Consider the following 26,581-nt stretch of genomic DNA (forward strand, 5'->3'; position numbering starts at 1 on the left):
GCCCAAGGGGCACAGCTCAGCCCAGGGGCACAGCTCAGCCTCCCCATGGGCACAGCTCGGCCCAGGGGCACAGCTTGGCCACCCCTCACCTCTGCCAGCACAGGGGAGGGGAATCAGCACTGCTGAGGCCTGCAGGAGCACCAGCTCGGCCAGGGCCAGGGCTGGGAGCATGGCACAGAGGCAACTGTGGCTGGCACTGAAGAGCCACCCCCTGGGGGGCTCCAGCAAGCCCCCATGGAACCAGCCAGATGATTAGAGGGCTGGAGAACATCCCCTGTGGAGGCAGCTGAGACAGCTGGGCAGCAGAGCACTGAGGCCAAGGGGGTGAAAGATCAAGAGGACAGGTGAGGAGCAGCTGAGGCAGCTGGGCTGGAGCTCAGCCTGAGAAGAGAAGGCTCCAGGGAGACCTCAGAGCTGCATTTCAGTATCTGAAGGGGCTCCAGGAAGGCTGGGGAGGGACTGTTCAGAGGGCCTGAGCAGGGCAGAGGTAGGTTGGACATCAGGAGGAAGCTCTGCACAGGGAGGGTGGTGGTGGAACACCGGAGCAGGCTGCCCAGGGAGGTGGTGGAGGCTCCATCCCTGCAGACATTGAAGGTCAGACTGTCTGGGCAGCCTGCTGGAGGTGTCCCTGCTGACTGCAGGAGGTTGGACAAGATGCCCTTCAGGGGTCCCTTCCAAGCCAGTGCAATCTGTGAATCACTTTGGTTTGCCCCCAGCCAGTCACAGACCCCACAGAGGGCAGGAGCTGGAGGGGGCACAGCAGCAGTGTAAAGGAAGCACAGAGCTACCCTCAGGCCTCTCAAGAACAAAGCTAAAATGCTCTTGGAGGACACATTGCTAAGCTCACTCCTGCTCCTTGTAGGAGTTTTAGCCCTTCCTCTCCACTCCTGATACCTAACTTGGTGCCAGCACACCTGGAGCAAGGTGCACTCCCCCAGCACCCCCTGCTAAGGGCAGGGAAGGAAACAAGCCTGGAGTGACCTCCAAGAGACCAACAGCTTCCTGTGATGGCAATGCCTCATGTGAGTAAAGCAGACCCTGCACTGTGCAGGGGGCAGACAGCACAGATCACTGCTGAAGCTGGAAGCCCTAACTGCTGAGCCACTGCTGGGCACTCACTGCTGAGGGGAGAGAGAGCACAAAGCACAGAGCTGGGACAGACCTGCTGAACCCTCTGCTGAAGGCCTGAACAGCCCCTTGCAGCAGACATCTTGGGCAGCAGGGGCAGGGAGGGGATTCTGCCCCTCTGCTGTGCTCTGCTGAGACCTCCCTGCAGTGCTGGGGCAGCTCTGGAGCCCTCAGCACAGACAGGGAGCTGGGGGAGCAGGGCCAGAGGAGGCCACAGCAGTGCTGGCAGGGCTGGAAGCCCTCTGCTGGGAGCCAGGCTGAGAGAGTTGGCCTTGGGCAGCCTGCAGAGGAGAAGGCTCCAGGGAGAGCTTCTGGTGGCCTTGCAGTGCCTCAAGGGGAGATCAGAGAGCTGGGGACAGAGTTTTGCTCAGGGCCTGTGGTGCCAGGCCAAGGGGGGATGGTTTGAGCTGAGAGAGGGAGCTTGAGAGTGGAGAGAAGGAGAAAGGTTTGGTGCTGAGGCTGGGGAGAGCCTGGCCCAGGCTGCCCAGAGAGCTGCCCCATGGCTGGCAGCAGTGCAGGGCAGGTTGTGTGGGGCTGTGAGCAGCCTGCTGGGGTTGGGGCTGTCCCTGGGGGCTGCAGGGGGCTGGGCTGGGTGAGCTTGGAAGGTCTCTTCCCCCCCAGCCCAGGCTGGGATCTCTGGAGTGGTGCCCCTGTGACTGCTGTGTGAACTGCCTGCAGCAGTGCAAGCAGCACCTCAAAAGACAAGCAAGAAGAGCTTCACTTGCCAGGGCAGGTCAGTAGTGTCCTTTGTCCTGCCAACAACAGCCAGAACAGAAGAGGATGGATCCCTGCTGTCAGCCAGCTCAGCTCTGTCTGCTGAACAACCTCCTGCCTTCCTGCTGTAGTTTTCCAAGACCTGGCTCTGCTCTGACCTCTGCTGCACTCCCCTGAGCTCCCTGGGCAAAGGGCTGGGACTCAGCCTTTCCTCTGTGAGTGCCATTTGCAGTCAAATGGGAGGTGAGGGACACTGCAGGTGAGAGCAGTCTGGCCTCCTGAGGAGCAAACAGAACCTGCAGGCCCCTCTGTGCTCTCCTGCTGAACAGGAACTGGCCTCAGTGAACAGCCCTGCCAAGGCTCCTCCCTGCAGCCACCTCTGGGTATCTCCTCACCTACCACAGGTTCCACTTATGGGAGCAGATCCAAAGGCAGTGCCAGTGAGGGCAGCACAGATGAAGCCCTCCAGAGTGTGTACACAGAACATGAAGAAGCACTCAGTGTATTCAGACCAAACTGCCCAAGCCCTCAAGTACCTGCAGCCCAGTGGTGTGCCAGAAGAGAACCCTCAGGAGATGGAGAGTGAAGCAGCAGGGACCACAGGGCCATCAGAGCTGGCTCTTTCCAGGTCCCTGAAGCACTGAACTTGGTATCTCTGCTGCTAGAAGCAAGCCCCCAGAGTAAAGTCCCCACCAGGCTTCACTACAGCAGGGAGCCCTGAGCAGGTCAGCACACTGCTGACCGTCCAAACAGAAGGTAAATGCCACAGGAAGAGCTGTTACAGCAGCTCCTCCTGGTCTGGCACAGCCCTGGAGAAAGGAGGCAGCCACAGCAGCAGCTCCCAGCTGCTGTCCCTGCCCTTACCTGAAGGGTCTGAGAAAGCTTCACAAAATCCCTCTGCACTTGCTCGCTGACGTCCAGCTCCGTCTGCAGCCGCTGAGCTTTGTTCTTCTCCTCAAACACCAGCTGCTCCAGGTTGGCCTGGGGAGAAAAACATTCCTTAAGCCAGGCTCAGACTGGAGAAACAAAAGGGAGAAGATGGCATAAACTGAGTCAGGCAGGAGAGCAGAACAGAGCAATGTGGGGACTGGCAGAGTCTCTGGCAAGCAACTAAACCAAACCCTCCTCCTGCACCTCAATCCCAGGGTCACAAAGATGATCAGCAGCACCTCCCCTGTGGGCACAGGCTGAGGGAGCTGGGGCTGCTCAGTCTGGAGAAGAGAAGGCTGCAGGAGACCTTAGAGCAGCATCCCAGTACCTGAAGGGGCTCCAGGAGAGCTGGGGAGGGCCTGTGACAAGGGCTGGGAGTACCAGGATGAGAGGGAATGGATTGAAGCTGAAGGACAGGAGATTGAGACTGGAGATGAGGAAGAGATTCTTTGCAGTGAGGCTGGGGAGCCTCTGGCACAGGCTGCCCAGGGAGGCTGTGGCTGCCTCCTGCCTGGAGGTGCTCAAGGCCAGGCTGGATGAGACCTGCAGTCTCACAGTATCACCAAGGTTGGAAGAGACCTCAAAGATCACCAAGTCCAAGCTGTCACCACAGACCTCATGACTAGACCATGGCACCAAGTGCCACATCCAATCCCCTCTTGAACACCTTCAGGGATGGGGACTCCACCACCTCCCTGGGCAGCCCATGGCAGTGTGTTGGAACTGGATGAGCTTTGAGGTCCCTTCCAACCCAACCCATCTGATGATGATGACTTGAACTGCATCCATGGTCACCATGCCACTGCCAGCATCCTATCAGCACTCCAAAGCTTCCTTTGGCACTCTCTGACCGCTGTGCTCATCACACAGGACACACACTTCACCCCCAGCCATCACAGCTACCTTGGCTGCTGTCTCCTTCTTCAGCTGCTCCTCCAGAGTGGTTTTGGTCTCCTGCAGACTCTCCAGCTGCTGCAGGTTTTCCTGGGAAGAACTTTCCAGCTGCATTATAACCACAGAAACAGCTATTAAGCAAAGCTGCCCCTGGCATTTCAGAGGAGGAAGTGCAGCCTGGGAGCCTGTCCCAGCACCCAACCAGCCTCCCCTAGGGACACAGAAAGCACCTCACACCTTTCCACCCACTGCTCTCCCTTGGAAGCTTGAGAAGTGGCCACACTTGACACCAAGGTTATTATTGGCTAACCCAGTATTAATTAGGAATTAGTTAACCCAATACTTAGGTTTAGTAGACAGACAAGACACCTCTTAAGGAACAGAACTACAAATGGCTCCCAGCCTGCCACTGGGCCTTCAAAGTCCCAGACATGACCTCCTGTGTTTCCTTGGGGATGGTGACAGAAGCATTGAGTCTCTCAGGGGATACCACTGAGGTCCTGCCTGACCAACCTGAGCTCCTTCCATGCCCAGGTGACTGCCTGGTGGCTGTGGGGCAGGCTGTGGATGTGGTCTGCCTGGACTGCAGCAAGGCCTTTGCCACCATCCCCCACAGCAAACTCCTGGCCAAGCTGTCAGCCCCTGGCTGGGACAGCAGCTCTCTGAGCTGGGTTAGGAACTGGCTGGAGGCTGAGCCCAGAGAGTGGTGGTGAATGGTGCCACAGCCAGCTGGCAGCCAGGCACCAGTGCTGTGCCCCAGGGAGCAGTGCTGGGCCCTGTGCTCTTTAACATCTTCATTGATGATCTGGAGGAGGGGACTGAGTCCATCAGCAGTAAATGTGCAGAGGACACCAAGCTGGGGGCAGGAGTTGATCTGTTAGAGGGCAGAAGGGCTCTGCAGAGGGACCTTGCCAGGCTGGACAGATGGGCAGAGGCCAAGGGCAGGAGATTGAACACATCCAAGTGCCAGGTGCTGCACATTGGCCACAGCAACCCCAGGCAGTGCTACAGGCTGGGAACTCTCCTTCCCTCCCAGTGCAGGGCACAATGAACACCATACAAAATCACATCTGCAGTGAGACTGACACCTCAGAGGCAGATGGGGGGAAGAAGAAGTTCATTTTCTCTGACCTGAAGAGTTGAGATCAAAGAAATCAACACAGTGGCACTGACAGAACAGAGGATCTTCTGGTTGCAAACCCCAAATGAATCCAAAGTGCCCTGGTGCAAGGGCTCCTTACCTGCTCCTTTTCCACTTTGATTCTTTCCAGCTCAGCTTTCAAACTGGAAATGGAAGCTGAAAAACAAGAACATTAGAGCTGGAGTGCAGGAGAGCCACAAGAAGCTGGGCATCCCCCAGGGTCTCCTGGTAAGGCTTCAAGGCTCATTAAGCAGGTGCTGCACAAAGGCCAAGAGAGGACTGGGCTTGTGCTTTCAGCTGCACAGCTGAGGTGTGCATCAATAACTGGGCTTCTGCTTTCAGCTGCACAGCTTTGGTGTTTCTGCCATCAAAAATGGGCAGCAGTGACCACTCAGGGACTTCAAACACACAGAACTCACCACAGAAGCAGCTCCTCACTGCTCTCACTGCTCTCTACCAGCCCTCTTTTGAGCCTGGGCTGCCCCCACTCACCTAGTTCCTCTTTGCAATTCTCTATCTCCAGCTGCAGAGTCTCTTCTATATTTTCTTTCAAATACTGCTCAGCTTGAATCTGCTCTTTCAAGAACAAAATCTCAGCCTTCAGCTTCTCCTCCAGGTGATCTGCTGCTGTCCGCACGCTGATGATGTCCTCCCGGTACTTCAGAATCAGCTCACGGAGCTCCTGCACCAAAGGCCAGCACAGGCAGCTGAGCAACGCTCAGCAAGAGCTCAAGGAGCTGGGGGGGGCAAGAGGCTGGGGCCAGGCTCTGCTGAGTGGTGCCCAGGGGCAGCACAAGGGGCAGCAAGGGGCAGAGAGTGGAGCCCAGGAGGTTGGATGTGAAGAGGAGGGCAAAGTTGTTTGGTGTGAGGGTGCTGGAGGCCTGGAGCAGGCTGCCCAGAGAGGTTGTGGAGTGTCCTTGTGTGGAGAGCTTCCAACCCCCCCTGGGCATTGTGCTGCTGGGCACTGTGCTGTGGGTGCCCTGCTGGAGCAGGGGGGTGGAGTGGATGACCTGCAGGGGTCCCTTCCAACCTCCCCCCCTCCATGCTGGGACTCTGCTGTTTCATAGTGATTCCTCCAGCCAGAGCTGCTCCCTTCTCTGATTGGTGGCAAGGACTTCAGGATGCTTTACCTCCACTGCTTCTGGCAGAATGAAATCCTCAGCTTGCTGCAAGGACACGTGCAGGCTGTGCTTTCCCTGGAGACTTTCATTGTCTTTCTGCAGCCTCACCAACTCTTCTGAGACCTGCTCCCTTGACTGGGTCAGGACAGCCTCCAATGCAAAGAGAAGCAGAAATCCTCACTCAGGGCCATGCTCAGCTCTCTTCATGCCCAGTTTCTATCACTGCTTTGAAAAGCCTCCTGAACTGATACTCTTTGCCAGGACAAACCAGGACTGTGTGGATCTACATGGGCAGCTCTTGCCTGGCCTAAGCTCCAGAAGTGAAGGCAGGATCAGTGCTAACTGTAGAAGCAGACAGGAATCAAGTGATCAGCACAGCACCCTTCAGCCTCCCGCTCTGGTTCCACATCTATCCCTTAGCTGGATGCTCATGGAGAGGGCACAGGAGGGGCATGAGCAAAGTGTCCTGCCACAGAGAGAAAAAGACCCCCAGGGGCAGGCACAGGATGTCATAATTTGTGCTATTCCATCCCATAATCCTGCACCCCCCCAGAAGGAGAGTGCACAGCCAAGCAGCTGGCTCTTACTGCCTCCTCTCTGCTGCTGCCCTCTGCTTTGGGGGGCAGTGCAGCTTTCCTGTGGCCCTCACCACAAGCTCATTGCTTGCTATGCCCCTGGGCCTGCTGAGGGCTCCTGGGGGGCACTGGGGCCTGGCTGGGGGGAGCAGCTCAGCCTACTCAGGGCCTGCTGAGGCTGAGGCCTTTATGTCTTTAGTACTTTTGGTCACTTTTGTAAGCAGTGTTTTCTATTTCACTTCCAATTCTCTGCCAGTGTTTTTGTTTGCTCCTTTGGGGTAAAACACTTTCTGTGCTTTGGCCCTGGGCAGCTGGTGGCTCAAACCAGGCCAGTCTTGGGAACTGGCACTGAGAATCACCTAACAACTCAGCTCCTCCCAGAGCTGCTCCAGGCCCCTCAGCAGCTCTGCAGCCTCCCCTGGACTCTCTCCAGCAGTTCTCTGTCTCTCCTGAACTGGGGAGCCCAGACCTGGACCCAGCACTCCAGCTGTGGCCTCCCTAGGGCAGAAGCTTCCAGGGGTGCCTGCATCCCTCTGCCTCTGCAGGAAAACCTCAAGACAGCTAATCCCTTGTGAAGATAAAGCAGTAAGAAGAGTCAGACTTGCTTGCAACAGAGAAAGAACAAACTCCAGTGAACTTTTCTGAGAGGGCTGATTGCTGTGGGACAGGGAAAGAGGGACCTCAGCTCTGCCAGAAGCTGCCCTGCACAGGTGGGCAGCATGAGAAGCAGCAGATAAGACATTTCCCAGGCTCCTGCATCCCCACCAGGCTCTGCTGCAGAACACCAAACACAACATTCCTGAAGCAGTCTCCTGGTGCCTCCCACAGCCCTGTTTATCCAGGCCTTAGTGCTTGGATGCTCTTAGTGCCTGCACTGCTGTGCAGGGGAGGAAAGGACAATAAACTCCATTCTGATATGGAAGGGAATGGAAGTCAGACTTTGTTTTGCCCTAGAAACCCAGGTCCCCTTCCTATGCCCTCAGAAAATAAGCTCCCATGCACATGGGAAGGGTTCAGGGCTGGCATTTTGAGCCTGAGCTGTAAGAGCAGTGAGAATTCAGCTCTAACCCTTCAGCACACACTCACTGGTGATGAGTGGCACCCGTGGTGAAGCCTAAAAGCTGACCTTGGTAACATCTCTTCTGTCTTCAGATGCCAGGTGAAATCAGATACTGGATGGGCAGGGGATGTACACAATGACTCAGGGGGGAAATTGTTGCCCAGGGACCCCTCCATTGATCACTCCACACACAGAGGAAGCAGGACCCCAGCAGCTGGCCCAGCTCCACACCTGCTGCCAGAGCTCACTCTGCTGCTGGCACTGGAGAGGAAGGTGCACAGCTCTCTAGCTGGGCAGCAGACACTGAGCTGCCAGGCTCAGACAGAGAGGGCTGCTCAGATGACCTGTGGGCTGAAGCTCTCTTACCATCTGCTCCTGGACACTCCTCTTGGCCTGTGAGAAGGCCTGCTGCAGCTCACCCAGGAGGTTCTCCGACTTCTGACACTTAGCCATCAGCAGAGAGATCTTCAGCACAGCAAAGCCATACAGAGAGAGACAGAAAGCATGAGGTGGCTTCTGCAGAACACATCACCACTGAAGTTCTCTGGCCTCTTACCAAAGCCACACTTTGACCTGCTGAATCCACTGCAGCTTCTGCTAACTCCTCACCCAGGAGGGCAGCAGTGCAGCTGGAGGCAGCATGAGGAGAGGGCTGCTGTGTTTCTGTGCCATGGAGATACTCTGTTCATCAAATCTGTTTGCATTCAGCAGCCTGGTCTATGTACCAAACTCTAACCAACAAATAACCTCCCAGTTCTAACCAAAGGTCACTGTCAGCCAGGCCAGGCCCTGCAGGGAAACTGCAGAGCCAGTACCTAAGCTTTCAGCTACCTTTTGGGGTTTTCACTGAGAGCAGAGATCTCCAAAACCTATCCAGTGAAGTGACTCTCCAACAACACAAGCTTGACACTAAGATGAAGCCTTGCTTCATTAACAGCACCCTGCTACAGCCCAAGGAATGAAGGTACAAACATGCTCCTGTCACCTGAGGCTGCCTCCTCACTCAGACAGGTGGGATGGAAGGGACAAAGCTCTCCAGCTCAAGCAGCAAATTCACTGTCCTGCACACTCAGCTGATACTGCAGCCTTTAACAGGCCCCAGAGCTCTGGACCCAGCTCAGACTGCAGGAATCTTCTCAGTGGGCTGTGCTTGTCTAGGAGTCTGGGGCAGACATTGAACCAGCTGCTGCTGTGCCTGCTCAGCTGCTCCCTAACTGCAGGTCTGCACCCCGAGCCCATGACTGCCTCTGCCAAGGGCAGTGACCAGGAGCAGGGGCTGCTGCTGCCTGCCTGGGTGAGCCCACTCCCAGCTCACCCCCAAAGCCACGTGTGCTCAAATCCAGTGAGCACTCTGGAATGGATTTCCAGACTAGAGAGGCATCTTTGGGGTGCAAACCAGCTGATGGATGATTAGGGACATGCCAAACCTGCCCAGAAGCTGTGAGCAGGCCCAGGTGAGCACAGCCGACCCTGGACATCCCCATTCTGGCTGACAGCAGGTGAGCTCTTGCTCCATACTCCTGCACATGTCCTTGCTCACAGGAGGTCTGTACCTGCTCACGGGAGGTCTGTACCTGATTGGAGGAGTCTTCAGCACTTTGTTTCATGTAATCCTCCAGCTCCTGCTTCTCTTTCATTGTCTTCTCCAGCTGGTCATTGGCCTGCCTCAGCATCACCTGCAGCTTTTTCACCTGGGTTGGTACAACAGAAGGATTTCATTTTCCATTCTTTGGGGGAGCACTGAAGGCAGCCTGCCCCAGCACAAGGCCAAACCACAAACCAAAGCCCCCGCAAGCTCTGCAGAGCTCAGAAGTTCCTTTGCTGGTGTCCTGCAACACCTTGCACCACAGACTAGACTGTAAGGAAACAAGGGCTATCCAACTGCACTGCAGCAGCACCATGGAACAACACCAGGCCAGCTCCCAGCCCTTCCTTTCCAATTTCCAATCCCTTACTTCCAGCTTCCAAACTTAACTTCCAATCCCTCATTTCCAGCCCTTCATTTCCAATTTTGAATTCACCATTCCCAATCCCTCATTTCCAATTCCCAACCCCTCATTTCCAACCCTTCACTCCCAACCCCTCATTCCCAATCCCAAATCCCTCATTTCCAATCCCAAATCCCTCATTCCCAATCCCTCAATTCCAATTCCCAACCCCTCATTCCCAACCCCTCATTCTCAATCCCTCATTTGCAATCCCTCATTCCCAATCCATTCCCAATCCATTCCCAATCCCTCATTCCCAATTCCCAATCCCTCATTCCCAACCCCTCATTCCCAACCCCTCATTCCCAACCCATTCCCAACCCATTCCCAATCCCTCATTCCCAATTCCCAATCCTTCATTCCCAATCCCTCATTCCCAATCCCTCATTTCCAATTCCCAATCCTTCATTCCCAATCCCTCATTCCCAATCCCTCATTTCCAATTCCCAACCCCTCATTCCCAATCCCTCATTTCCAACCCTTATTCCCAATTCCTCATTCCCAATTCCCAATTCCTCATTCCCAACTCCCAATCCCTCATTCCCAACCCCTAATTCCCAATCCCTCATTTCCAATCCCTCATTCCCAACCCATTCCCAATCCCTCATTTCCAATCCCTCATTCCCAATACCTCATTTCCAATCCCTCATTTCCAATCCTTCATTCCCAATTCCCAATCCCTCATTCCCAACCCCTCATTCCCAACCCCTCATTTCCAATCCCTCATTCCCAACCCATTCCCAACCCATTCCCAATCCCTCATTCCCAATTCCCAATCCTTCATTCCCAACCCCTCATTCCCAATCCCTCATTTCCAATTCCCAACCCCTCATTCCCAATCCCTCATTTCCAACCCTCATTCCCAATTCCTCATTCCCAATTCCCAATTCCTCATTCCCAACTCCCAATCCCTCATTCCCAACCCCTAATTCCCAACCCCTCATTTCCAATCCCTCATTCCCAATTCCCAATCCCTCATTCCCAACCCCTAATTCCCAATCCCTCATTCCCAATTCCCAACCCCTCATTTCCAACCCCTCATTCCCAGACCTTCATTCCCAATTCCCAATCCCTCATTCCCAATCCCTCATTTCCAATCCCTCATTTCCAATCCTTCATTCCCAATTCCCAATCCCTCATTCCCAACCCCTCATTTCCAATCCCTCATTCCCAATTCCCAACCCCTCATTTCCAACCCCTCATTTCCAACCCCTCATTCCCAATCCCTCATTCCCAACTCCCAATCCCTCATTCCCAACCCCTCATTCCCAACCCCTCATTCCCAATCCCAAATCCCTCATTCCCAATCCCTCATTCCCAACCCCTCATTCCCAATCCCTCATTTCCAATCCCAAATCCCTCATTCCCAATCCCTCATTCCCAGTTCCCAACCCCTCATTCCCAACCCCTCAATCCCAACCCCTTATTTCCAATCCCTCATTCCCAATTCCCAATCCCTCATTCCCAATCCCTCATTCCCAATCCCTCATTCCCAATTCCCAATCCCTCATATCCAACCCCTCATTCCCAATCCCTCATTTCCAATCCCTCATTCCCAACCCATTCCCAATCCCTCATTCCCAACCCATTCCCAATCCCTCATTCCCAATTCCCAATCCTTCATTCCCAACCCCTCATTCCCAATCCCTCATTTCCAATCCCTCATTCCCAACCCCTCATTCCCAACCCCTCATTCCCAATTCCCAGTCCCTCATTCCCAACCCCTCATTCCCAACCCCTCATTCCCAATTCCCAACCCCTCATTCCCAACCCCTCCTTTCCAAGGTGCTGTTTCAAATCCCAATCCCTATTTCCAGCCCCTGCTTCCCAGCAGGCAGAGTGCTGCCCCCAGCCCCCCAGCCCCCCAGCCCTGGCTCTGCACGGTGTGGCAGGGTTTCACTCACTCCACACAGGCTGGCCGAGCTGCTGCAGCTGTCCCTTTGCTGCTGCCAGCCCTGGCACTACCCCAGGGAAGAGCTGCAATGCATGAGCAGCACCCTGGAGTGTAACTGATGGAAGATGCTCTTCCTACAGAGCACTGCCTCTACTGCATGGCCTTAACCACTGGCTACAGTGGCTGCCCAAAGGGGATCCTGCAGAAGCCTGCTCACAGGGAGCTGATGAGCACAGGCCAACAGAGCAGCTGATGGCAGTGAAATGTCAGAAACCATCCAGATCTGAAGTATGCTGCAGCCTGCTCAGCTCACTGTAATGCACAGACCAGCAGGTGGTTCACTGCTGCATGCCTGGGGGCTCAGGTAGCTCCAGCTAGGAGAGAAACCCCACCTGGTCTCTGGTCTCAGCCTCCTGAATCTGGATGCCTTGCAACTGCTTCTCGTAATTGGAGCACATGTCACAGCGCCTGCCCAGCTTGTTCCCTGCGTTCTGCACCTGCACAACAGAGGCAGCAGCTGCCACACAGCCCCCAGGGAGGGCAGGAGGGCTGCTGCAGGCCCCCAGCTCTGCTGGGTGGTCACAACACTGCCCAGCTAAAGGACAGTGGCAGAACCATGGAAGGGTGAGGAAGGGTGAGAGGGAAGGAGGCCGAGCTGGGCCAAGGGAGGCTTAGGTTGGATCTCTGGGAAAGAGAAGAGGAGGCTGAGGGAGCCCTCATGGCTCTCTACAAATCCATGAGAGGAGGTTGGAGCCAGGGGGGCTTGGTTTCTTTTCCTAGTATGGGGTGACAGGACAAGAGGAAATGGCCTAAAGTTGTGCCAGAGGAGGTCTGGGTTGGAGATGAGGAAAGATTTCTCTGCTGCAAGAGTGGTCAGGGGGTGGCAGAGGCTGCCCAGGGAGTCCCCATGCCTGGAGGGCTTCAAGAAGCTGTAGCTGTGGTGCTTCAGGAGAAGCTTTAGTGGTGCTGGCACTTGGGTTATGGCTGGGCTGGGGCATCTCCAAGGTCTTTTCCAGCCTTCATGAGTCTGTGATTGCAAAAGCAAAGCCAGCTGCAGGCCAGGGCCCTGCCTGGCAGGAGTGCTGCCCCCACCACACATCAGTGACCATGGCATGCAAGGGCTCCTCAGGGTGCTCCCTCAAAGTGATTCACTTGATGAGCTGTGCAGAAGCAGACATCTCAGAGGAGGGCTTTCAACAGGCCACAGCCTTCCACAGAGTCACAGCATGGGCTGGGCTGGCAGGGACCTTCAACATCAGCCAGTCCCAGCCCCCTGCCCTGGGCAGGGACCCCTCCCACCAGCACAGCCTGCTCAGGGCCTCATCCAGCCTGGCCCTGAACACCTCCAGGCAGGAGGCAGCCACAGCCTCCCTGGGCAGCCTGCTCCAGTGCCTCACCACCCTCCCTGCAAAGAGTTTCTCCCTGATCTCCAGTCTCAATCTGCTCTCTTCCAGCTTAGCTCACAGAAGGATTTGGTACTGCAAACCAAGTCCTGGACTCTCCACTGTGAGCCTGGTTGTGTTCTTTGGGTTGGTCTGGGGTCTCCTCTGGGTGTGTGGTTTGGCTTTTGGTTGGGTTTGAGGCTTTGGTTGGTTTGGGGCATTTGTTGTTGTGGGATTTTTTGTCTGCTGTGGTTTCAATCAGCACAGAGCAATTTAAAGCCAAGCCAGCTCCTCAGGGCAGGACATCCTGTGCCTGCCTGGAAGTGAGCTTTGACTGAGTCCCAGTGGCACAGACACATTCTGCTCTGGAACATGCACCAAGCTTTAGTTTCCTCTTCACACTCCCCTCAGCACTGCTCAGGATCCCAGAGTGGATAACCAGCCAAAAGGGCAGCTGGGAAAGGATGAAGCAGAAGGCAGCAGATTGAAAACACAGCCACACAAACCACCAAGCAGAGGAAGCATCCAAGTGCTGGCTGTGCAGCAGGGACAGCCCAGGGGCTCTCTGCACTGCTGTAACTACCCCAGTGGGTGAGGGAATACCTTCAGTACAGCCTTTGACTCGGTCCCCACAGCATCTCTGAGCTGGAGAGATGTGGAGTGGATGGGCAGACTGCCCAGTGGGTAAGGAATTGGTTGGATGATGGCAGCCAAAGGGCAGTGGTCAACAGCTTAGTGTCCAGATGGAGCTGGGTGACAGTGGTGTCCCTCAGGGGTCTGTGCTGGGAGCAGAGCTGTCCAGAGCCTGCATCAGTGACAGTGAGACTGAGGCTCCCTCAGCCAGCTGGCAGGTGACACCCAGCTGAGTGGTGCTGTTGAGGAGACTGAAGGACAGGATGGAACCATCCAGAGGGACCTGGACAGGCTGGAGAGGTGGCTGAGGAGAATCTCCTGAGGTTCAATGAGGCAAAGTGCAAGGTCCTGTGCCTAGGTCAGGGTGACCCTCAATATCAGTCCAGGCTGGGGGAGATGAGATTGAGAGCAGCCCTGCAGAGGACTTGGGGGTGCTGGTGGGGGAGAAGCTGGGCAGGGGCCAGCAATGGGCACTGGCAGCACAGAGGGCCAAGGGCAGCCTGGGCTGCATCCAAAGCAGCTTGGCCAGAGCTGGAGAGAGGATCCTGCTCCTCTGCTCTGCTCTGCTCTGCCTGGGGAGACCTCACCTGCAGGGCTGGGGCCAGCTCTGGAGCCCTCAGCACAGGAAGGACTTGGACCTGCAGGAGCAGGTCCAGAGGAGGCCATGAAGAGGATCAGAGAGATGGAGAAACTCTGCTGTGGGCACAGGATGGGAGAGCTGGGGCTGTTCATCTGGGGCTGTTCATCTGGGGCTGTTGGGGGTCCTGTGCTCATGGAGAGGAAAAGGCTCCAGGCAGACCTGCAGGGGACCTCCAGGCAGCTGGGGAGGGACTGTTCCCAAAGGGATGTGGGGATAGAACTAGAGGCAATGGTTTGAAACTGGAGCAGGGCAGAGTTAGGTTGGACAGCAGGAGGAAGCTCTGCACAAAGAGAGTGGTGAGACACTGGAGCAGGCTGCCCAGGGATGGGGCCTCCATCCCTGGAGACATTAAGAATCAGCCTGGATGTGGCCCTGGGCAGCCTGCTCCAGCTGGAGGTGTCCCTGCTGCCTGCAGGAGGTTGGACAGGGTGAGCTTGGAGGGTCCCTTCCAGCCCAGTGCAGTCTGTGACTCTGTGAAGCCAGATGCCCTTGGGAAACTGGAATGGCTTTGGCCAAGGGAAGTTTGAGCAAAGGCTCAGCTGTGAGATCTGAGCCAGCACTGGTTTGGATTTGCTGTTCCATGACTGCCCCACACAGAGGGACACTCCTACACCCTGCCTGCACTCCTGCCTCCAGGAACATGTGGGCAGCAGGGCAGCTCTCTTCTGAACTCTGAGAAAGGCCTGGAGTAAAATGCCACCCAAATGTCCCCAGGGCAGGGAACACTCCAGGCTGGAGGAGCTGATTGCTCTGAGCTCACAGGGCTGGAATTTCCCCAGGCACTACAAACCAGCAGCAAGACAAATCCCAAGCCACTTGAAAGTGGGTTTGGAGAGACCTCCTGGGCACTGGTTTGCAGATCAGCTGAATTCCAACCAGCTGAGGACACAAAACATCCCCAGACCCTCATCTGATCTGGGCTCTGCCTGGCCCTCCTCTGCCACTGCATCTGTCTGGAGCACTGTGCACAGCTCTGGGCTGCCCAGTCAGAGAGGGACAGGGAACTGCTGCAGGCAGTCTATGGAGGCTATGAGGATGAGGCTGGGTGAGGAAGGACAGAGACCTGGGGCTGGTTGGCCTGGAGAAGGCTGAGAGGAGACCCTGTGAATGTCTGCAAGGGTCTGCAGGGTGGCTGTCAGGGGGATGCAGCCAGGCTCTCTCCAGGGACACCCAGTGCCAGCAGGAGGGGCAGGGATGGGAGCCCAGTCACAGGAAATTCCACCTCAACAGGAGGAGGAATTGTTTGGGGTAAGGCTGCTGGAGGCCTGGAGCAGGCTGCCCAGAGAGGCTGAGGAGCCTCCTGCTCTGGAGAGCTTCCAAACCCCCCCTGGATGTGCCCTGTGTGGCCTGCCCTGGGTGCTCTGCTTTACAGAGGTGGTGGAGTGGATGATCTCCAGAGGTCCCTTCCAACCCTGACCATTCTGGGACTCTAGGCCATTTTTTACCCCTTTTTGCCTTCCTTTCCCCTCATGGATTGCTATCTCCCTCCTTTTGCCTTTTCTTCCCCAGGAAGTGCTGAGCCTTGGCCTCTCTTCCTTTGACAGAGTAACCACAGGAGCCCCACAGCACTTCCCTTTTCTGCAAGGAACCCACAGCAGGCTTTGAGCTGCTGCAAAGGACAGACTGAAGGAGTTGGGGCTGTTCAGGCTGGAGAAGAGAAGGCTCCCAGGTGACCTCATTGTGGCCTTCCAGGATCTGAAGGGGGCTACAGGAAGGCTGGGGAGGGACTGCTCAGGATCTCAGGGAGTGATAGGACTAGGGGGAATGGAATGAAGCTGGAGGTGGGGAGATTCAGGCTGGATGTGAGGAGGAAGTTCTTCCCCATGAGAGTGGTGAAGCCCTGGGATGGGTTGTCCAGGGAGGTGGTTGGGGCCCTGTCCCTGGAGGTGTTTAAGCCCAGGCTGGCTGAGGCTCTGGGCAGGCTGATCTAGTGTGGGGTGTCCCTGCCCATGGCAGGGGGGTTGGAACTAGATGATCCTTGTGGTCCCTTCCAACCCTGAATGAAACTATGAAACTATGAAAGCTGAGAGGCAGCAGAGCCAGGAGCAGCCCTTCCCTTGCTCCCCCAGCACAGTGCTAGGGGTGGGCTGCCCTCAGGAACTGTGTTCTGATGACACAAGCCCCCAGAGGCCTCCCAGAGCTTTCCCTGTGGTAGCTGTGTGTGTGTCCTGCATGCTTGGGCTGCTCAGTGCACTCCATGCACACAGCAGCACAGGATGCCAGGGGCTGGAAGGGACCAACTGCCCTGCCAGAGCAGGGTCACCCAGGGCAGGCCACACAGGGCACATCCAGGGGGGTTTGGAAGCTCTCCAGAGCAGGAGGCTCCTCAGCCTCTCTGGGCAGCCTGCTCCAGGCCTCCAGCAGCCTCACCCCAGACAATTCCTCCTCCTGTTGAGGTGGAATTTCCTGTGACTGGGTTCCCATCCCTGCCCCTCCTGCTGGCACTGGGTGTCCCTGGAGAGAGCCTGGCTGCATCCCCCTGACAGCCACCCTGCAGACCCTTGCAGACATTCACAGGGTCTCCTCTCAGCCTTCTCCAGGCCCAGGTCTCTGTCCTTCCTCATCACAGAGGTGCTCCAGCCCCTTCATCATCCTCACATAAACATTCCTCAGGCCAACTCTTTGGCAGACAAAGCAGCACTGTTAGCTTGGCACCCTTGGTTCATGGCTGCACTTCCCTGGTCAGCCCCAGCTGCACTACAACATCCTTTCCTTAGCTTCCCATCTTCTCCTGCCCTTAGAGCTCTCTCCTCTTCCTTCCCCTCCCCACAGATTCCCAAGTTCAACAGCCAGCCCTGCCCTAAGTGCCAAGTGCCCCTGTGGTCAGCTCTGCTGAGCTCCCCATGGACAGAGTCAGCCACTGTGGTGTACATCAGCTGTGCTTCACCTGCAGGAGCATTCCAAGAGTGCAGGGGGAAGAGCTGGGTGTGCTGTGAAGGGGACAGTGACCTTTGGGGGTCTTTGACAAGGCCTGGGAGTACCAGGATGAGAGGTAGTGAGGTAGTGCATCAGACCATTAATGGGAAGCTCATGAGTTCAAGCCTGCAGTGGGCAGTAGTGTCTTCCCTACTCTGGTCATGAGGTCTGTGGTGACAGGGTGGACTCGATGATCTTTGAGGTCTCTTCCAACCTTAGGAATACTGAATACTGAATACAATGGCTGTGAGCTGGGAGAGGGGAGACTGAGACTGGAGCTGAGGAAGAGATTCTTTGCAGTGAGGCTGGGGAGAGCCTGGCACAGGCTGCCCAGGGAGGCTGTGGCTGCCTCCTGCCTGGAGGTGTTCAGGGCCAGGCTGGATGAGGCCTTGAGCAGCCTGTGCTGGTGGGAGGGGTCCCTGCCCAGGGCAGGGGGCTGGAGCTGGCCCTTCCAAGCCAAGCCCCTCTGTGATGGCTCTGTGAAAGGTAGCTCCTTGCAGGGCTGGCTGTGCAGAGCAGGCTCAGCAGGGCCCCAGCAGTGCTGCTCACCTCCTTCTGCAGCAGGTTCCACTCGGTCTCGCTGACCAGGCGGTAGCCGCTGGGCGACACGTACGCGCTCTCCAGCCCCTGCGTCACGCTGGAGAGCAGGGAAGCTGTCTCCTCTTGCTCTGGGGTCATTGCTTTGATTGCTTTTTCCTGGTCTTTGGTTAACATGAAGCCACTTGGCATCTGCAGAGACCCAAGGGAGGCTGTATCAAAGTTCTCGGAGGCTGAATCTGCTCCCACCAGCGGTCCGAAATCCGACTCCTCCAGGTTCCCGGCCGACTTGGCTTTGTTGTTGTAGCCTAAAGCTTTGGACTGCAGGGAGCCAGAGGTGCCCAGGCTGTCTGTGGACTGTGCCCTCCTCAGCCCATCCTTGAACAGGTCATTGTCTGCCTTGTTGTAAGATTCACCAGAGGAAAGCAGCAGGTCTGCATCCAGCGAGTGCACCGAGCCATGGGTGCTGTTGACTTGCACCTGGGGTGGGGAAGCAAGGGAGAAGACATCAAAGACTGCAGGCTGGAGGCAGGGCACAGGAGCAATGCACCAAGGGAAAGGCAAGTGAAAGTGGCTTTGAGCACAACATCTGGTCACTAAGCTTAACCTGGCAGGGGAAAGGCAGGAGAGCTGAAATGTATCAGCTGGAACTGAACCCCAAAGCAAACCCCAAGGGAAGAAGGAATCCTCTGTAAAGAGGCCTTGGGAGGGATCTGTCCCCCTGCCAGACCAGCAAGGACACAGGCACCTGCCAGGCTCTGAGACAAGGAGCCTCCTCCACTGCAGGGAGCACTTCCAGAAGCAGAGGCATGGAATCAAAGACCTTTAAGATGCCCCAGCCCAGCCCTAACCCAGCTGCCAGCACCACAAAACCTTCTCCTGAGGCACCACAGCTGCAGCTTCTGGAACCCCTCCAGGCATGGGGACTCCACCACCTCCCTGAGCAGCCTCTGCCACTCCCTGACCACTCCTGCAGCAAAGGAATTGTCCTCATCTCCAACCTAGCCCTCCCCTGGCACAACTTCAGGCCATTGCCTCTCCTCCTGCTGCTGCTTGCCTGGGAGAGAGACCAGCACCAGCCTCACTGCAGCCTCCTTTCAGGCACTTGGAGAGGGCAGTGAGGTCTCTCCTCAGCCTCCTCTGCTCCAGACTCAACACCCCCAGCTCCCTCAGCTGCTCCTCTTAGATGCCCTCCAAACCCCTCTCCAGCCTCCTTGCTCCTCTCTGGACACCCTCCAGCCCCTCAAGGTCTTTCCTGACCTGTGGCACCAAAGCTGAACCCAGTGCTGCAGCTGTGGCCTCGAGGAGGGCACAGTCCCTGCCCTGCTCCTGCTGCCCACACCACTGCTGCTCCAGGCCAGGCTGCTGGTGGCCTTCTTGCCCAGCTGGGCACACTGCTGGCTCATCTTCAGCTGCTGCCACCCTGCACCCCCAGGGCCTTTTCCACAGGCAGGTTGCAGCCACTCTGCCCCCAGCCTGTAGTGCTCTTGGGGTTGTTGTGGCCCAAGGTCAGGAGCCAGCCCTTGGCCTTGCTGAACCTCAGCCCATGGATCCAGCCTGGCCAGATGCCTCTGCAGCTCCAACTCAACCTGTTGCCCTCTGCAGACTTGCTGAGGGTGCCCTGATCTCCTCCTCACTGCTGAAGATGTGAACTACAGCTGGCCCCAGTGCTGAGCCCTGGGGACACTGCCTGGGACAAGCCACCAGCTGGATGTGACTCTGCTCCTCACAACTCCTTGGGCCTGGCCACCCAGCAAGCCAGCCAGCAAGGCAATCACTTCACTGCCACAGGTAAACCCAGAGGCCTGGTGTAAAGGTTTCACATCAGTACTAAACTAACAGGAGAAGGAAGCAGATAGAATCTGCTCTAGACTGCCAGGGGAATAAACTCTGTTTCTTCTGCTGGGGTTGGACAGAACACAGGGACCAAAAGGAATCTTCCCTTTAAAGGGCATTTGTACACAAAGCAAAAAGGCAGAGGCTGGGCTGGAGCAGAGAGGGAATGCCAGTACCAGAGCCACACTAACTGCCCTGGGGTGTAGGTGAGGCACACTGAGGCTCCTGATCTATTTTTGGCTATTGCTAGCACTGCAAAGAGAGCAGAAATTGCTTCCCTGGCACAGCCTAGCCCTGCTGGCAGCACAGCTGCCATCAGATCAACCACTTGTGCTGCCTCATTGGCCATGCCCAGGGAGGAACCCTGCAAACAGACCCCTGGAGAGAGAGAGAAGCACTTCTGCACTACAGTCACAGGGTGGGCTGGGTTGGAAGGGGCCTCCAAAGCTCAGCCAGCCCAACCCCCTGCAGGCAGCAGGGACATCCTCCACTGGATCAGGTTGCTCAGAGCCTTGTCCAGCCTGACCTTGAATATCTCCAGGGATGGAGCCTCAGCCTGTTCCAGTGCTCCACCATGCTCCTGGTGCACAACTTGCTCCTCACAACCAATCTCAATCTGCTCTGCTCCCATTTCAAACCATTGCCTCTTGTCTGTCCCTGCAGGCCTTTGGGATCAGTCCCTCTGCAGCCTTCTTGTAGCCTCTTCAGGTACTGGAAGGCTGCTCCAAGGTGTCCCTGAAGCCTTCTCTTCTCCAAGCTGAACAGCCCCAACTCTCTCAGCCTGTTCCCACAGCAGAGCTGCTCCAGCCTCTGATCATCTTTATGGCATCCTCTGGCTCCTCTCCATCAGCTCTGTGTCCTTCCTGTGTGGAGTGCTCCACAGCTGGCCCCAGCCCTGCAGGTGAGGCCTCCCCAGAGCAGAGCAGAGGGGCAGGATCCTCTCTCCAGCTCTGGCCAAGCTGCTTTGGATGCAGCCCAGGCCTTCTGGAGCTCCTGTCCAGCTTCTCACCTACCAGAACTCCCAAATCCTTTTCCACAGGGCTCCTTTTAAACACCTCAACAGGTCCAGCACCTTCCAGCCCTTCCTACAATTTACACACTGGGGTGCCTCTCAGGAGTTGCAAGGCACAGAGGGCAAAGGGCATTAGGTTTGCATCTCCACTTGGAACCAACAGCCTGAGGCATACATGGGAGCTCCATGCTGCTCTGAAGCACCCTGCTGGTTTACCTCTTCACTGGAGAGCTGGGGCAGGGTTTCCTCAGTGGCTAGAGAACATGAAGCTTTTGTTTCATCATCTGAATCCTTCTGCTTCTGCTCCTTTCTCTTGCTAAGCCTTTGCTGATCATCTTCTTCCTAGAGATCAGGATCAAGAGAAGAGGCATAAGCAGCAATTTCTCTGCAGTAAGCTGTAAGGGTGGCACTAGAAAGAGTCTTCTGGTTAAAGCCCCAGCAGTTATCACCTAAGGACTCCTGGGGTTAAGAGTCCAGAGTCCATTCCACCAGGCAGCCCCTGGGATGTGAAGCAGAACTTACTTGTCAAGTTTGGTGACCAGATCAAGCTCCAGACTCATTTTATTCACAGCTCATAGCAGCCTGACACAGTTCTTAACACAGAGGTCCCAAGTAAACAATCAAAGCAGCTGTGACACTACTCAGTGGGTGCAGTCTGGTCATGGATCTGCAGCACTAACAGCCCCTCTGCCCAGAAGGCCACCAGCAGCCTGGCCTGGAGCAGCAGTGCTGTGGGCAGCAGGAGCAGGGCAGGGACTGTGCCCCTGGGCTCAGCACTGGGGAGGCCACAGCTGGAATCCTGGGGTCAGTTTTGTGCCCTCACTCCAGGAAGGACACTGAGAGGCTGGAGCAGGGCCAGAGAAGGGCAACAGAGCTGGAGAAGGGTCTGGAGAAGAGGGCTGGGCAGGAGCAGCTGAGGGAGCTGGGGGTGTTTAGTGTGGAGGACGGGAGGCTGAGGGAGACCTCCTTGCTCTCTGCAGCTCCCTGAGAGGAGGCTGCAGTGAGGTGGGGGTTGGGCTCTGCTCCCAAGGAGCAAAGGACAGGACAAGAGAAAACAGCCTCAAGTTGCCCCAGGGGGGGTTTAGGTTGGCCATGAGGAACAATTTCTTCCCCTTGAGGGTTGTCCAGGCCTGGCCCAGGCTGCCCAGGGCAGTGGTGGAGTCCCCATCCCTGGAGGGGTTTCACAGCTGTGGAGCTGTGGTGCTGAGGCCATGGCTCAGTGGTGCCCTGGCAGTGCTGGGGTAATGTTGGACTGAATAATGTCAAAGGTCTCTCCCAACTAAACTAATTCTCTGGTTCCCTGTAATTAGACAAGATCAGCACTGGCAGGGGCAGGGGGAAGCAAACCAGAGCTGTGCCTTGGTCACTCTGAGCAATGAACACAATGGATGGAAAAGGACAGCACAGAGCAGCAGCTCATGAAGCCTGCTCACCTGCCCTTGGGTCAGCTAACTCCAACTGAAGCTCTTCATTCATGCCTGAGCTAGGGAGGTCCCTTCCACCCCTACCACTCATGAAGCCTGCTCACCTGCCCTTGGGTCAGCTAACTCCAACTCTTCATTCATGCCTGAGCTAGGGAGGTCCCTTCCACCCCTGCCACTCATGAAGCCTGCTCACCTGCCCTTGGGTCAGCTAACTCCAACTGAAGCTCTTCACTCATGCCTGAGCTAGGGAGGTCCCTTCCACCCCTGCCACTCATGAAGCCTGCTCACCTGCCCTTGGGTCAGCTAACTCCAACTGAAGCTCTTCACTCATGCCTGAGCTAGGGAGGTCCCTTCCAACCCCTACCACTCATGAAGCCTGCTCACCTGCCCTTGGATCAGCTCACTTCAACTGAAGCTCTTCGTTCATGCCTGAGCTAGGGAGGTCCCTTCCAACCCTGCCACTCTGTGTTTCTGTGATACCTTCCTCTGAGCTGAACTTCTGGCTGTCAGTTATCAGCTCTTCATTTCACAACACAGGCCCCAGCCCCTGTCAAGCTGCTCTCTGCACTCCCAGTGAAACCTTGGCCCCAGTGGAGAGAGCCTGCTGGAGCTGGCAGCTGCCCCCCGAGCGGAGAGCGCCGGGCACTGCCTGCCGGCGCCTGCTGAGACAGCAACCTCCACCAGCTCCTCTCCAGCCTGTGACCTCCACCCCTGCTACCCCCCCATGCAAGCAGGCTCACTCCACAAGAGGAGGGGAAGGCAGCAAGCAACCTGATCCTTCTTCTTGAGCTCCTCGACCTGGCGCAGCTGCTCGGAGGTGAGGACGACCTCCATGCGCTGCATGTCCCTCATCAGCAGGCGCTGCGACTCCAGGAACTGGTCGTTGGCCTTCTGCCAGGTGTGCTTCAGCTGGTTGTGCTGCTGCCTCTCCTGCTCCAAGAGATGGCAGACTGTTCAAAAAGAAAGGGGTGTTCAGCACATGCTGGTTAACAACCTCAGAGAGCAGCACTTTGATGAGCTCAGGCCACTGCTGTTCCCCCATGGGCAGCCGGGCTCTGGGCAGCGCTTTAGGATCATTGGATCTGATGATCTTGGAGGTCTCTTCCAACCTTGGGGACACTGGGATATTGGAGTACTGGGATACTGGAATTGTTTGGGAAAGGCCTCTCAGATCATCCATTCCACTCAGATCATCCACTCCAACCAGCAACCCAGCACCATGGCCCCAGCTGCCATGGCCTCCTCCAGGCATGGGGACTCCACCACCTCCCTGGGCAGCCTGAGCCAGTCCCTGACCACTCCTGAAGGAATGAAATTGTTCCTCATCTCCAGCCTAGCCCTCCCCTGGTGCAGTTTCAGGGCTGTCTCACACATGGGGAAAGGCTGAGAATGCTGGGGCTGGTTAGCTTGGAGGAGGCTGAGGGGGGATCTCATCAGTGCTTACAGATATCTAAGGGCTGGGGGGTCAGGAAGATGGGGCCAGACTCTTCCCAGTGGTCCCCAGTGACAGGACAAGAGGACTGGGCATAAACTTGGACATAGGAAGTTCCATCTCAACATGAGAAGGAACTGTGAGGGTGCTGGAGGCCTGGAGCAGGCTGCCCAGGGAGGTTGTGGAGTCTCCTTCTCTGGAGACTTTCAATGCCAACCTGGATGTGCTCCTGTGTGACCTGCCCTAGGGGACCCTGCTCTGGCAGGGGGGTTAGACTCCATGGTCTGTGGAGGTCTCCTCTAAGCCCTACCTTCCTGTGCTTTCCTCTCATTGCAAGTAAGACATCTGCATTCCCAGACTCAGCTTGTCCTCAGGGCTGTGTCACTGAGAGGTGCCACAGAGGCCTGAGGCCTTAACTGCACTCCTGAAGCATGAGAGTTTGTTTTGCAGTGCTGGTTTCAAAGGCTTGTCTCTAGACTCTGCTTTGCTTCAGCTGAAGGTTCCCTTTTCACTTCTCCACAGAGATTCTGCTCTCTGCTGGCATGCATGTGACAGCATCAGAGGAAACAGCCTCAGGTTGCATCAGGAGAGGGTTAGGTTGGACATAAGAAGAAACTTCTTCACTGAGAGAGTTCTCAAGCACTGGCCCAGGCTGCCCTGGGAGGTGGTTGAATCCCCATCCCTGGAGGGGTTTGAAAGCCACAGAGATGTGGTGCTGAGGGCTGGGGCAGAGTTAGAGAATGGTTGGACTGCAGGACCTTCAAGATCTTTTCCAGCAGAAACAATTCAGTGACCCCATGCACACTCACACACCCACCCCAGCAGCAGGCACTCAGAGCTGAGATACCTCAGGGAGATGAACACAGCTGCAGGGCACCAGCAGAAGCCCTTCAGTAAGAGGCAAGCACTCAGCAGGACTGCAATGACATCCCTCACAGTGAGTGTCTCTGTTTCCTTCTCCATCCCACAGAGCTCCACATGCCACCCTGCTTTTACCTCATCCTGCTGCTTCTCCCCACCATGGCTAAGCCATGGGAACACATGAGCAGCCCTGTTGGGTTTACAGCCCCATGGAAGAGAGCCAAAAGGACTGTCATTAGATAGGTACCTTCATGCAGCTCTTTCCTCAGCTTCTCTGCATCTTCTTGCAGGACTGATTTCTGGGTGTTGAGCACAGCCACATACATCTCCAAGTCTGTCCTGCAGGATTTCTCAGCTTCCAGGTAATGGTTCAGTTCTTTCACCTGAGTAAGAGAGAAGGGCATCTCAGTCCTACCAGCTCAGTGGGGAACACTCCCAGGCATTTCCTTTTGGGTGGAAGCCCCAGTGTGAGCTGCTGGGGTAAGGTGCAGGTGCAGCAGGACAAGCACAAGTCTCTGTCTTCCAGTACCTCTATTTGTGCCTGAAATGGTTCCTCAGTAACCTTCTGCTGAGCCAAAGCTGTCAGTGCAGCACAGCTACCACAGCTGGCTTCCAACAAGATGGTCAAGAGGCACACACATCAGAAGAGCAGAGAGTGGTGGACTCTACCCAGCACTGATAAGCACACAGCTAAGAGGCTGTGGATTCAGTTCAAACCAGAGCAATGGCAGGGGTCAGGAGACATGACTGTGGGCAAGCTCATCACAGAGTGGCTCAGGTTGGAAGGGACCTCAGAGATCATCTCCTCCAACCTCTCTGCCAGGGGCAGGGAAAACTCTCAAGTAGCCCAGCTTGCTCAAGGCTTCATCCAGCCTGGCCTTGGACACCTGCAGAGAGGAGGCAGCCACAGCCTCCCTGGGCAGCCTGTGCCAGAGTCTCACCATCCCCCTACTGAAGAACTTCTTCCTCAGCTCTGCCTCAGCTCCAAACCATTCCCCCTTGGCCTGTCTCAGACAGCCTCAGGAAAAGTCTCTCTGCAGCCTTCTTGAAGGATCCCTTCAGGCAGCTCTAAGGCCTCCCTGCAGCCTCCTCTTCTCCAGGCTGAACACCCCCAGCTCCCTCAGCCTGAACTCACAGCTCCAGCGCTTGGAGACAAAGACAGAACAACATCCAAAGTCCTTGAAGACCTCAGCAAAAGAAAGGAAGACCTGTCAGTGAAAGGAGGACCTCAGGAAAGACTAAATAAACACTCCAGGAGTTTTCTGTTTGCCTAAATGACAACTCTAACAAAGGCTTGGACTGAGGATCCTGCAGCCACTGCAGAGCTCTGCTGAGAGCCTTTCAGACAGCTTTAGCCAAGCAGCTGTCCTGTAGCCATGGCTCCTGTCTTGGAGCAAGGAATGGGTTGCCAAGGCACCACCCAGCTTTATGGTTTGCTGAGGCAGCAATCCCAGAGTTTTCATTCCAAAGGAAACAAAACCCTTCAGGCAATTCCCAAGAGGCTGCAGAAGGCTGCTGGAGGGCACCACAGACAGCAGAGTGTGCTGGAGCCCGAGAGCAGCTCGAGCCTGCCGCTGCTGCTGGGGATGCCTGACCCTGCTGCACACCAACTCTCCTGCCTGCCAGCCCTTCAGCCCTTGGAATGGGGAAATGTGACTCCCAGAGAACAGCCCTGGGGAAGCAGGGAAGGGGAGGGGGGAGGGGGGGAAGAGAAAGAGAAAAAAGCAATGCCTTGTTTCACTGCTCCAGCTAAACACACTGCAAGCCAGCACAGGACTGCAGCAGAGCCAAAGGACTTCACTTTGACAGCGCTGCAGATCGAAGGGCTGAGCTGCCAAAGCTTGAGCTTCAGACCTGCAGGGCTCCAGGAGAGCTGGGGAGGGACTCTAGACAAAGGCTGGGAGGGACAGGATGAGGGACAATGGCTTTGAGCTGGGAGAGAGGAGATGGAGACTGGAGATGAGGAAGAGATTCTTTGCAGTGAGGCTGGGGAGACTCTGGCACAAGCTGCCCAGGGAGGCTGTGGCTACCTCCTGCCTGGAGGTGTTGCAGGCCAGGCTGGATGAGGCCTTGAGCAGCCTGTGCTGGTGGGAGGGGTCCCTGCCCATGGCAGGGGCTGGAACTGGCTGAGCTTTAAGGCTCCTTCCAACCCAACCCATGCTGTGACTCCCTACCTTGATTTCTTGCAGCAAGTGCCCAGCAAGCCCTGCCATGAATCTGAGGGTGACTTAAATGTTAAGACACAGAACTCCTGGTGAAGTTCCCCAGACTGTAGCCAGGATTAGAAAGGGAGATTGGGGACTCTGGGTGGAAATATATGAAAAGGCTTCCACCACATGCAAACCTCTCTGTGGCTACAAGTGGGACAACCTAAAGGCCAGGCTGCTGGAGAGGTGCACAGCAGCTCAAGCCTGCTGTGCTGCTGCCAGCAGAGCTGAAGCCATGCAAGTGCAGCTCAGCACA

At 56.2% G+C, this 26,581-nt stretch overlaps 1 protein-coding gene across 1 annotated transcript in view; it reads right to left on the minus strand.

Annotated features, from left to right (window-relative positions):
- The window catches only part of RABEP1 (rabaptin, RAB GTPase binding effector protein 1), a 92,184-nt gene that overhangs the window by 4,851 nt on the left and 60,752 nt on the right, over positions 1–26,581 (minus strand). The window contains exons 6-17 of the mRNA XM_068165383.1: positions 24,366–24,501; positions 22,597–22,775; positions 20,618–20,743; positions 17,566–18,033; positions 11,838–11,942; positions 9,138–9,254; positions 7,930–8,028; positions 5,938–6,078; positions 5,300–5,489; positions 4,908–4,963; positions 3,676–3,774; positions 2,707–2,823 (exon numbers count right to left, since the gene is read on the minus strand). Coding sequence (XP_068021484.1) covers positions 2,707–2,823; positions 3,676–3,774; positions 4,908–4,963; positions 5,300–5,489; positions 5,938–6,078; positions 7,930–8,028; positions 9,138–9,254; positions 11,838–11,942; positions 17,566–18,033; positions 20,618–20,743; positions 22,597–22,775; positions 24,366–24,501 — 1,833 coding nt within the window. The remainder of the gene's footprint in view (positions 1–2,706; positions 2,824–3,675; positions 3,775–4,907; positions 4,964–5,299; positions 5,490–5,937; positions 6,079–7,929; positions 8,029–9,137; positions 9,255–11,837; positions 11,943–17,565; positions 18,034–20,617; positions 20,744–22,596; positions 22,776–24,365; positions 24,502–26,581) is intronic.

This window comes from Melanerpes formicivorus, unplaced genomic scaffold (genome assembly GCF_026170545.1).
Source record: "Melanerpes formicivorus ecotype bairdi unplaced genomic scaffold, bMelFor1.0.p_v2 SCAF_88, whole genome shotgun sequence".
Lineage (NCBI taxonomy): Eukaryota > Metazoa > Chordata > Aves > Piciformes > Picidae > Melanerpes > Melanerpes formicivorus.